Raw genomic sequence first — 12230 nt, 5'->3', positions numbered from 1 at the left:
TAGAAATATGGAATGTAATCCACATCGTCTACCTAAACATATGCTCGTCCATCGGTTGAAGTAGGACTCCAATTCGTTTGCAGCGGAAGTCCATACACGAAATTGCTAGCCAAGCAACAGATCCCTAGTCAAGCTAAGGGCCAAGTGCATGCCGGTAACAACAACCATTCTTGTCCTACCTTCACGTATCCTCCCGCATGGCCGATTGAACATGCAACATCAGGAAGCTAATGAGGCAACATATTTGCAAAGGATTTTGCCCATGCACGACTTTCCTAAAGTCTATGGGACATGCCATGATGAATGCAGAGAAACGATTCATAAGGGGACATGCAACGATGCGTTTTGTGGAGTTTATGTCACATGCAATGAAACCCACAGTGAATTTTGCTGCCCCATTCGTGACATGCAACAAAATCGAAGAGGAAGAACTAGCATGTGACGAAATCGGAGATGAAGAACTCGACTGAGCATAAAAAACATACCTCCTTTGAAAATGCTTGCTCCACTTGGATCGGTCCTTCCTGCACGAGCAACGAAAGCTAGAATCGACATCGTTTTGAGCCACATTCCGCTTCAAACAGGTATAGTTGTGGCAGAGCACCGACATAACACCTTAAATCCGGGTCACTGGCTGAAGGGAAGGCATGGAATTTGGTGTACGACAGGGGCAGTGAGGAGGGAGCCCGGTAGCTTGTGGCAGCATGCACAAAGAAAGTAGCGCGCATGCTTGACAGGAAGAGCCCCATTTGTGCGAGCTCCCAGCCCCAAATGGCTCCCGCGTTCGTCTTTTGGGCAGGTCTGTTTTTGGTGAACAACTCTTCTAGGCAGGTCCTTGTTTGGTGAACAGTTGGAGCCCTAGACCTAACACGTGGCACTCTGCATGCGGGGTAGGTGTCTTCCCATTTGGTTGGGGTCACGGTTTGGTCCGTTGGAGTAGGAAGTTGAATCAAGGCAACCCCGGTCAAAACCAAGGGTTTGCAAAATGGTACCTGGGTTTCTGCGAACGGTCCTTTTGCAATATGCATGCATGTGTGTTGAGTGTGTTGCGTTGAAGCTCACAGTCCCAGTTGGAGTTGGAGGAGGGCGATGTCCAGTCGCAGGAGGAAAGGAAATACCCCAGGTATGCCTTGTCTTGCCCTCCTTAATGGCCTTAATGGCAAGGGGACGCAGTTTTTCTTCGAACGCCTCTCTGTCTCCCTTGCGCACACGTGTTGTTGCATGTCAAGTACGAAAGGAATCCAGATACAAGGTTCCATCAGCTCGGTTCTGCCAGACGTGAGCTGGTCTTTGATTGTGTAGGTCTACTTTCCGCGCAGAGAGAGAGAGAGAGAGAGAGAGAGAGAGAGAGAGGGTGGGGTGGAGTGGGTGAGCGGGCGAGGGGGGGTTTTACCACTTCAATGTAAATGAGAAGTGCGAGGCTCTTTGACTGCCCGCCTTCCAGCTTACTTCTGGCCGAAATTTTTGAGACGATGCACTCGGTCTACCTTAAACTGGGCACGGGTAAGAAGACGGATAAAAGAACCATGGACAGCGTATGAAAACTGTGGTCGTTATGGCGGTTCTTTCTTTGATATTGCGATTTTATTACGTGCATGTTATCTCGCCAATTTTCGGGACCCTACAAACAACATTATATACTTTTTCATTTTATCTCGCCATTTAATCTGGCCATTGTGAGCCTGGAAAGGCTTAGTGGGCTTAATCAACGAGTAGATCAGCTGCATGAATGAATAAATTGCTTGTTCAAACTATAGACTTCCTTCACGAAGCTTTACTTTCTGTTGGAGATCCAGTCCAGCTACAAGGACTGTCATGGGCACCTTGAGCCCATGGCACGACTTTCTAGGTGGCAGCAGGACAGCAACCAAAACAGATCCACGTTGCCACACATTCAGCAGGTGCTGACGCCAGCAACTGTCAGTCTGCAGTGCTGATGTGGCAGGTCGGCCAGTCTGTACGTAGTCTGCAGCCCTACATGTAAGGGGCCCGCATTTCTGTATCAGCTCCAGGCACCTCAGCACCTCCTCCTCCAGTCAGATCCAGTAGAGAAGAAGAGCAGCGTACCTCTCTCCATCCCCATCCTTACATCTCCTTCATATACAGCATGTCTTCTCAGCCTTTGGCAACATTGAATCCCAGCTATTGGCAAAATAGGAATAAAAACAGCAAGTACTTTCTACAGACGGGCAGTTGCAACCCAAAATTTGTCTTCACTCACTCACAGCAGAAAGCACGTGAGTTTGTGTTTCATTTCAGCTCCAGGCAGCTCAGCACCTCCTCCTCCAGCAGATCCAGTAGAGAAGAAGAGCAGCCTACCTTTCTCCATCCCCATCCTTACATCTCCTTCATATACAGCATGTATTCTCTGCCTTTGGCAACATTGAATCCCAGCTATTGGCAAAATAGGAATAAAAACAGCAAGTACTCTCTACAGACGGGCAGTTGCAACCCAAAATTTGTCTTCACTCACTCACAGCAGAAAGTGTATGCTTCTGCCCTTACTGTTAGCTAAATAGATTAGAGAGAGAGAGAGAGAGAGAGCCCCATGCTGTTATATGAACCAGTCACCCACCTTTTTGGGCTCCCTCATAGATGGCTTGTGCCCTTCTAGTTTTGAACCTTCTAGGAGGTTGGAATCCTCACCTTAGCAGGGGCTATAGGGGTTCACCACCATGTTTAAGATTTCAGAGATGCTTAAGCTTGCATGCAGCATTCTTTGAGGATTAGCAAAAAGGTTTTTGCCCTTTCGGGCATCAGAATATAACAGTTATCAGTTGGGAATGTAGTTGTAAATACTATAGTCCATAGCTTGGTCATTTTGACCCACTTTTTGCTAGATGATTAGAGTTCTCATTGTACGTACGAGACAGAGAGAGAAACAGCAGGACCCTCTTGTTCCATCTCTTCATTTGCTTGTTAGAAGATGCTAGAGCATACCTACACCACTATGCTTTGTGGACCTTCGGAATCATGCGAGGTGGAATCGGACCGTCCTTATCTACCCGACTCGGACTTTGCGACATGTATCCATGCGTAATCATGTGCACACCATAACGTCTGAAAATTTCTGTCATCCCTTCTTGCCTCGTGCACTGAAACTCTTGGCTAGGATGGAGCTTCTTCATCAAGAATTCATTGACCTTGCTCGGCAACTCCTTTCTATCAAGCTCCTTCAATTGGTGAGTGTTGGTTGGCTTGGAACTTGGAACATCAAACCTCATTACTAGGTCTCCTTCTTTGATCTCTTCCTTTCTCTTGATGTGGTGTGCAGCTATAGGGGAATCATGAAGCTCATGAAGGATAGTTTCTTTGACTTGAGGAAAGTTTGGCATGCATACCCCTGTTGATGGTGCCGACTGCCACGTGCCAGTTATCGACTGACTGCCACACTGTTGATGGTGCCAATTGCCACTTGTCAGTTATCGACTGATTGCCACACTATCGGCTGCTGTGCTATCTCGCCCGCGGGCTGCCAGCAAGGACAGAGTGCAATGGGTTTTGTGGAATCCCACGACATCCCCTTTATTGAAGTTAGGCCTAGGTTGAGTGGATTATCTTCTTATATGCTGAAAGTAAACAACTAGAGGTCCTGTATACTAGGGTTATTGGTTCCAAGCACTAGGGTCATGATCTACAAAGTGACCCCCTAGGGGCATTAAAATCCCATGCCCTATTTGCCATGTGTCCTGTGTGTGAGCATGTGCGCCCTCTTTGCGTGACTTGTGGCACCTGTGTCACATCTGGAAGCACCTGGAAGGTCTTGGAGCCCTTCCCTAGTCTACCCTGCTGTTTTGAGTCTTCTCCCCTATTAGAGGAGTCTTTTGAAGAAGATGGCGGATTTTCGCAGCTCTCTCTTGGCGAAGGTGGCCATAATTCTTACCCATGTTAGAGTTTTCTTATAATAGCACTGTACATTTTCTTATAATAGCACTGTACATACTTCCACCAAGAAAGCCCCATTCGAAATCATGTATGGGCAATGTTTACCCACTCCAATAACACACTTGGGGAAGCGAATTGTTGCTGCTGACCAGTTTGTTGAGGATATGTCACAAGTTATTGAGCAGGTAAAAGAACATATTAAGGAGGCCCAGGTTCAACAATCCAAGTCAGCCAATAAGAAATGAAGAGAAGTTTATTACAAGGAGGATGACAGGGTTTTACTAAAGATTGATAAAAGAAGAATCAAGTCAGTGAGAGGAAGTACAAAACATGTCAAGTTAGCACTGAAGTTTTATGGTCCATTTCAAATTTCAGCAGCTTTATATCTAGAAGAAGGATCCAGAGTGTATGAGTTGAAATTACCAGCCCATTGGCGTATGAAGAATATCTTTCATGTGAGCAATTTGAAGAGATACCATGGCGACTCTTCTATGCTTTTGGATACTCAGCATCAAGAAGAACCTGAACTTGAAGATGGGACTGAAGTTTACTCCGGAACAGATTGTGTACCATAAAGAGAAGAGTACTCGTGGAAAGAAGAGAGAGAGTATTTACTGAAGTATAAAAACCAGCCAACTAGTGATGCACAATGGATGGAAGAAGAGTTCTTTACAGATTTCCACAGATACTCGTAGATTATTAAGAGGCGATGCAATTGCAGAATTAACAAGAGAAAGTGCACATAAGAGGAAGAACACGCAATAATCCAAAAGAGAATTTCTGCTTATTCAAGCAGAAGGGAGTGCCATGACGAGAGAAATGAATATTTAGTTAATTAATAGTCATTAGAACCTTATTATTGTTAAGCGCCAATTTGATGGTGCGGTTATATGTTTGTATTTATGATCGATCAAGCGATGTAAATAGTAACGCTAAATTATGTAACATTGGCCAATGATTGGTAATAAAATGTGCACACACGTGTCTAGGTCCTAGGGGCAATAGGAAAGGGAAGCGTGGATTACAGTGCATTAAATGGTAGGCGCATGGATCATAGGATAAGGGTAGGTGTAAATGGGAAGATGGAACTTGAGTGAAAGGGTATCACTCTTCATTGTGAATCTCATGTAGTATTCTTGCTACCACATTGCATTCATCCACCTTCTCTCTCCCATCTTGCATGTAGGTCGAAATAGAAACAAGTACTCTCACGAGGGTGCTCTTTCCCATTGGAGGGCCAATCGGCATTTAAATTCTGCATGCATTGCACACATTTGCATTTTCGAGAAATGTGGTTATTCACACCATGTATCTACTATGGAAATTGAATGGTCCCCTGGACTGGTAGACCCAAGGGAAGCCAATATTTACCTAGATGAATCTAGGAACATTCCCAAACTCATCCTCTAAAAACACAACATATTGCAGTTTCAATCTCACGATAGTCACTCATAAGATTGAAAACCATAAACTCCATCACGCATAGCAAGGACTAGCTACTATGACATCTCCACTGACGTCATCAGCGCCCAACAGTGGGTATAGACCATAGTATAAAAATATGCTCTCACACATACAAATCCATACACCCACACATATTTGAGCATCCATTTATACAAAGTCTTCATACTAAGTTTCTGTCTGTCGGCACTCCGGATGTGAAGGGAAAACTCAGCCGTGACGAAGGCTAGCACTAAAGGAGAAGGCTAATCAAAAAGTAGTCCAAATCTCTTCATTCAAGCTACAACTTCATGTGAAGTCTAAATGATTTCATTTTAGTCTCTCCCAAACAATATCTAAATCTGGCGGATAGGACAAAGTACCATTTAAGATAAAAATAATTATTGCAATATCAGCAGGCCGTAACTTGGACGAAAACTTCACAAGGTGAAATTTGCATATCCGCTAATACGACAGAAGCATATACCTAGATGAATCTAGGAACATTCCCAAACTCATCCTTTAAAAACACAACATAGTGCAGTTTCAATCTCACGATAGTCACTCATAAGATTGAAAGCCATAAACTCCATCACGCATAGTAGGGACTAGCTACTATGACATCCCCACTGACGTCATTAGCGCCCAACAGTGGGTGTAGACCATAGTATAAAAATATGCTCTCACACATACAAATCCATACACCCACACATACTTGAGCATCCATTTATACAAAGTCTTCATCTTGAGTTTCTGTCGGCACTCCGGAGGTGAAGGGCAAACTCAGCCATGACGAAGGCTAGCATTGTATGTGGGTAGTACAAAAGGATAGTCCACCACATTGTGCTCTAGAGTGGAAGACCGCTAAGCAGATGATGGACTCACACCGGTAGTTGTTGCTAGAGAGAGGAACTGTGAGCAGGCCATGAGAAACTGCTGATGCTGAGAAATCACTTCTCTCCATCTCGCGTGTGCTGGACCTCTAATGCTACCAAGTCGGCCCGATGTTAGTCCCGATGTGCGCCTCTAGGCATTCCTATGTCAGAAACGGTCTAATGTCATTGCCTCCTCCTTTGTTTTCTTTTCTTGCTGTGCAAGTGTTGATTCTGCTAAAGGAGACGATCCTGCTCCTGTAATGCTTGCATGAGAGATGCTATGCTGGACGGGTCCATGATGAAAGACTAGTAGACCCATCAACTTCTGCGACAATGAGTGCCAGAGGGAAAAAATTTCCCCTAACCTTGCCCCACAAGATGTTTAACGCTTATGGGTGAAGACGGGAGCCGGCCCAATGCGCGATGAAGAAAGGGAGGGAGAGGCTAATGGAGTATGGTACTACCACTAGTTTGGAGTAAGGACAAAATATAAAAATAGATAATATTCCAAAGATGTTCCCAATCGTAGGCGACATGCAAAGAAGGCGCGAGGTAGCTTCCCAATCCCCGTAGTCAAGGAGAACCCCCTCAGGCCGGCCCCAAACTCCAGAAGATGAGACGACCTTCAATCTTCTTAAGGATCCCCCGTGGTATGGCCCACATCACCCAAGGCACTTGCTGAGGAGCCGGGCGCAAGAGTCCCTGTTGCTTTAGCAACCATTGCCCCCGCATCCAACTTCCCCTTCTTTCAGGCTCCGAGACTCAGAGCTCTCAGGTTCCCCCACTACAAGAGGCACCGGATTTCCCGCAACTTCAGTTGTCAAGACCCCTCCAATCTCGCCCTTCCCCCCTCTAAATCCCCCCTCGCTTCCTCCCTCTCCGCTTTCTTCTTCTCCGCCCCCTCCGCCCGTTCAACTTGCTACAGTCACCCTCACTACCCGTCAACTTCCTACAGTCACCCTCACTACCCGTCCCCCTCTTCCCTCAACTCCATCTTCTCCCTTTCCCCTCCCGCTACAATAGTCCCATCCGTTTCTTCCACTTCTTCTGCCTCCTGTGCTCCCCAGCTCTCTGGCAAGGGCGAGGCCGCTCCCCCTCGGGTTGAGTCCGCCTCCTCTCAGCCACATCACCCCTCCCCCTTCATCAGACTCAGCCTCCTCAAAGACACTAGGGAAGGGGAGCTTGTTTTCTTTGCTTCCAAGTCCTAGGCCCCGCCTTGGGCGACCCGTGTTGAGGGAGTTTTGGAGGCTTGGACTTTGGACTACCTAGAGATTCCAGACACATACCTGCTTGCTCTAGCTATAATATTGTTGATCTTGTGGCCTTGGAAAGGGGGATCCGTTGAATGGTTGGTTCTCGTGCTTCCCTTTCTGGTTTTCCTTTTACATCCACCAAGGAGGAGCAGTTGACCCCCTCTCTATTTGAGTAATTGAGTAAATGATGAGTGAGTAGATGTACCGCATGATGACAATGTGGATGGGTCCTCAAACGGACAGAGTCGTGGCTCAAATATGGTGATTCAGCTACTTTCAACTTGCTTCACGGCAAAGAGACCGAGTGCAGACATGGCAATAGAAGCGACGCATTTGGCACCAAAGGTGCAGCTCACACACCCGACTTGACGCTTCAACAGTGCGTTCACAAATTTGGGACAGAGGTCTCCAATAGAGGAGATCCGTTCGGCACCAAAGGTGCAGCTCACACATTCGACTTGACGCTTCAACAATGCGTTGACAGCTATGAAGGGCCATCCCCTTCGGAAGGTCTAGTGGGTTCTAGAATTGTGGTTTTGGCCTTCCAGGGTGGGCCACACAGCGCATGTGGAGGAGGTGTCCTTTTTCTCTTACACGGTACAGATAGGACGGTGTCTTCAAATGGAGGCTTCGGCATGGACTCCTAAGAGAGACACATTGAGCCGAGCACCAAGTGCCCCAAGAGCTCAGATCAAGTTTCTGGCCACGTTTAGGGACCAACCTCTAGCCACGGAAGATCTCTTACTTCTTCTGGATGGTCGCCCATGGGGTTTTACCCATAGGCCCTTAATTGGAGCAGATGCAGATGGATGGTCGGTGCCACTGTTGCACGGAAATCTGGGTCAATCCCTCACTACTCATAAGGCTTCCCTAGTGCACAGAGATTTCGGTTGGGATCCCCTCGGATTGTGGCTAGGGTACAGAGGATACAGAGGGACTTCACCTAGGGCATGCCAGCTTGGCTGACAAAGGGAGGCCATGCCTTTCTAATTGATGTGGTCTCCCCAACCTACAGGATACATGGACAGAGCATCCACAAGATTGAGCTACATGAGGCGGCCCCACCTACTCGGCACCATCCTCTCCCTTCTCCAGAGGACAGTGGCCAATATCACTGCGTGGAACATCTAGGTTGCGCACTACAACTTGGTGATGGTCAAGTATAGTGTTCCACTCGCAGCCACTCTAGTTGCCATCTGGTAGGATATTATCTACAACCTTTGTGCCACTTGGAAGCGCAGGACTGCAGGATCTAAAGCAATTGCCGAAAGGCGGGTACGTTTTGCAAAGCTTGGCCTGCAAGTACATTTTATATTTTCACACCGCGAGGGATCCGTTGTATAGTCCTCCTCCTTGGCTGTTAGCCCCTATTAAAAGATTGCCTTGGCAGCGAGGTGGGTTCTCTGGAAACAAGCTAGTCCTTTTTCAGCCAGTTTTTCTCATTATCAGCGCACACAGATTGCCGGTTTGTATGGTTGGTTTCTAAGGATTAATAGAAAGTTCTTTTCTGTTTTTGAAAAAAAGACAAGACAGTTACCATTCCTTATGCAAGATTTTGTCTTGCAACTTGCAGCCAGTCTCTATGACTACCCTAGTCTAATCACTCATTGTGTGTTGCTAAGTTTTTAATACAAATTGCTCCCGCTTGTGTCCTCCTCAACCCTTGCTAAATTACTACCTCAGATTTTCAGGTTCATTGGTACAAGGCTATGCTTTGATTACCACGCGCTGATTATGCCATACATGATGGGTGGTTATTTTTTCAATGACCTTTGTGTGCTGTCCCAATCTCGTGCTACCATACGTATGACGCTCATGATTCGGCGACTGGCAGTGTTTAGGGCACTCTCAAGGAGATTGACTGCAAGTTTTTCTAGCCTCATTTACGCAGTGACATCCAGGAGTATACCTCTCATTGTCAGGTGTACCAACAAGTAAAGGTATGTATCTCATGGGAAGTTGCTAGGGCTTCTTCAGCCCCTTGAGATTCTAGATCCACCCTTTGAGTACCAACCATTGGTTCCAGGAAGACCATGTGTCTAACCGTCGTGAATAGGTTTAGTAAGTCCGCCGTGCTTATGCAAAGGTACCATTGACACATAGGACACAATGCGACATTTCATCCAATGGTATGTGATGTGTGGTATGCCATGTGCCATTATGCTGGATTGGGACTCCAAATTCACTGGATGGCTCTCTTTGACAACTTTGGTACAAAGCTCAATTTTTCTAGCAGCTTTCAACCAATTAGCCTTTGGTGTGCTGAAGTGTTATTTTACAGATTCACAAACCCGATGGTAGTAAGCATGACCTTAGAGAATAGAACCGCTAATAGCACTAGGAGTTGCACTTATTGCACATTAAATCATAGGTACCCTTTGGACATTAATTGATGCCCCTAGCCTGGCACCCCTAGGCCAAATTCAGTGACAGTTAGTTTAATCACTTTGCCATCACGTCCTCGTGACAAACCCCCCTCTTGAAACAGCAAACTATCCTGTTTGCTGTCCCAAAATTACAGCAAATAGAAAAGGGTATCACAATAGGCATAAACAGCCCATAATCCATAGTACAACATCACCTGAAGTACAAAAATACAGTGCACATACGGCAGGACTGCAGATCCATCCATATGGTAGTGTATCAACTGTCTGGAGTGTCATGACCACTCATCATAGAAGTCTCACGGCAGAAACACTGTCAGCAGCAGTGCCTCGGGTGGAACCGCAGTGTCACCAAGCGACCTCTAGATATCCTGTGAGTGTCTGCACTATGGGAGCGGAGATGCTACACCCCCCCCTCCCCCCGAGCATCCGGTAATGCTCCAAACCTGTGCTCTGCTGAACCAGAATCAGCCACTTCCGCAGTAGTCTAACCGGCCTTTGACTGACAAAGGGCAATATATCTTACTCTATCTTCTCACAACACCAAAATATAACCACCAAGTTCCATTGCCATTGCCCAAACACAATACTTAGAGCATACAATTCCACAGCATAGCATCACTGAACCATATAAAACAAGGGAGGCTAGAATGCCCCTACTCAATAGCATATAAAGTGACACATGTTGGCCCCAACACTTGGCAAGGTGACCTTTCCAACATCAGCTTGGTATACAGCTTTACCTTCCCTTTCTTGCTCCTGAGACATGCCTTAAGAAAATGCAACAATACCCAATCACCTTCCTTGAAGACCAGGTTCTTGCTATGCTTATCTGCAGCTCTTTTCTGCTTGTTCTCGATGTGTTGAAGGGCATGCTTAACCTTTTCATACGCTGTCCGCAAGTCTTCCACATACTGATCAGCCACAAATATCTCCTCTTTTGTATGCAAAATAGGAGGAACCTTTCTCCCACGTGCCACTATTTCAAACGGTGCCTTACCAGTGGAAGAATGCACCATGTTGTTGTATGAATACTCAATCAGCGGCAAATATTGTTCCCATTTTGCTTTGTGGTCAGACACATAACAACACAGCAAAGCCAATGCTGTAGAATTTGCCTCTTCTGACTGGCCATCAAGCTGTGGATGATATGAAGATGAAAACAACAGTGAGGGACCCATGTTATCAAACAGCACCTTAGAGCAGCCTATTCTCATATGCAACCACTCTGGCTTCTTGCATAAGAACTCCACCAACACTGTTGCCGCTTGCATCGCATTGAAGAACAAAAGGCTTTCGCAAGTCTGGCAAAATGATAACAGGATCAGAGCATAGCTTTTCCTTCGGCTCATTGAATGCTGCAATTTCTTTCTTCCCCCAACGGAAAGGCACTGCTTCTTTTGTAAAGCATGTAAAGGTGAAGCTATCTCAGCAAAATGGCGTATGAAGCGCCTGTAATATGAACATAAGCCAAGAAAACTACGGACTTCATGTAGGTTTTTCAATGGAGGCCAATTCTTGATTGCCTCTATCTTGGCAAGATCCATCCTTTCTCCACTTCCCGTGTGATGATGTCCTAGGAAATGGATCTCTGGCATGAAGAACTCACTCTTTTTAGTGTTGACCAGTAGCTTGTGTCTCCTGAGCTCTGCAAATACAACTGCCAAGTGTTGCCTATGCTCCTCTTCATCTTTTGAGTGCTGTAACATGCAATGGTTATCTGATCGTGTAATTCACAGCAAGACCTTTAAACCTTTAGCGAGGAATGAGCGTTGTTTACCATAGAGAGAGAAAGGAGATGAGGGTAGAGAGAGAGTAGAGTCGACAACCGATTAGGTCCCTGTACCCACTGAGGGTCCCCTCCCCCAATCAAGGGAGAATTTAAGGGTTAGAAGGAGGTTCCAGGGTTTAGAAGGAAGTTCCAAGGTTTAGAAGAGGTTCCAGGGTTAGAAGGAGGTCCAAGGTTTCGAGAGAGGTTCCAAGGTTTAGAGGCAGGTTCCAGAGTTTAGAAGAGGTTCCAAGGTTAAGGGTAGAGTACATGGTGGAGAAATCCTCTCCCTTGTAGATCATGGAGGTTAAGGGTTGAGGAACTAAGGGTTTTGGGGGAGCATAGGAGTGAGAGAGGAAGAAGGTGTAAGAGCATGGGGGAAAGAAGAGAGAGGAGGGAGGAGGAGGAGGGAGGAGGAGGAAGAAGGAGGAGGAGGAGGAGGGAGGAGGAGGGGGAGAGTATGGGTTGCAAGGTTGGAGAGGGAGAGGATGGGTTGCAAGGTTGGAGGAGAGGGGAGGAGGAGTTGCAAGGTTAGGACATCCTTTTGGATGTGGACTGCAAGGAAGCATGGACACTTGAGACAATTGCTTGGAATACCAAAGTAGAACTCAACACAATGCCCCAA

The 12230-nt window shown here is 46.4% G+C and overlaps 1 protein-coding gene across 1 annotated transcript in view; it reads left to right on the top strand.

Annotated features, from left to right (window-relative positions):
• The first annotated feature begins 1003 nt into the window (after positions 1–1003).
• LOC147890623 (uncharacterized) overlaps positions 1004–12230 on the top strand; it is a 34088-nt gene continuing 22861 nt past the window's right edge. The window contains exon 1 of the mRNA XM_087390120.1: positions 1004–1123. Coding sequence (XP_087246246.1) covers positions 1090–1123 — 34 coding nt within the window. The 5' untranslated portion in view covers positions 1004–1089. The remainder of the gene's footprint in view (positions 1124–12230) is intronic.

This window comes from Dipteris shenzhenensis, chromosome 19 (assembly GCF_047967505.1).
Source record: "Dipteris shenzhenensis isolate YYH24624 ecotype China chromosome 19, Dip_SZ_1.0, whole genome shotgun sequence".
In the NCBI taxonomy this organism is placed as follows: Eukaryota; Viridiplantae; Streptophyta; class Polypodiopsida; order Gleicheniales; family Dipteridaceae; genus Dipteris; species Dipteris shenzhenensis.
The sequence above is the reverse complement of the archived record's forward strand: the minus strand, read 5'-3'. Positions and strand labels throughout refer to the sequence as shown.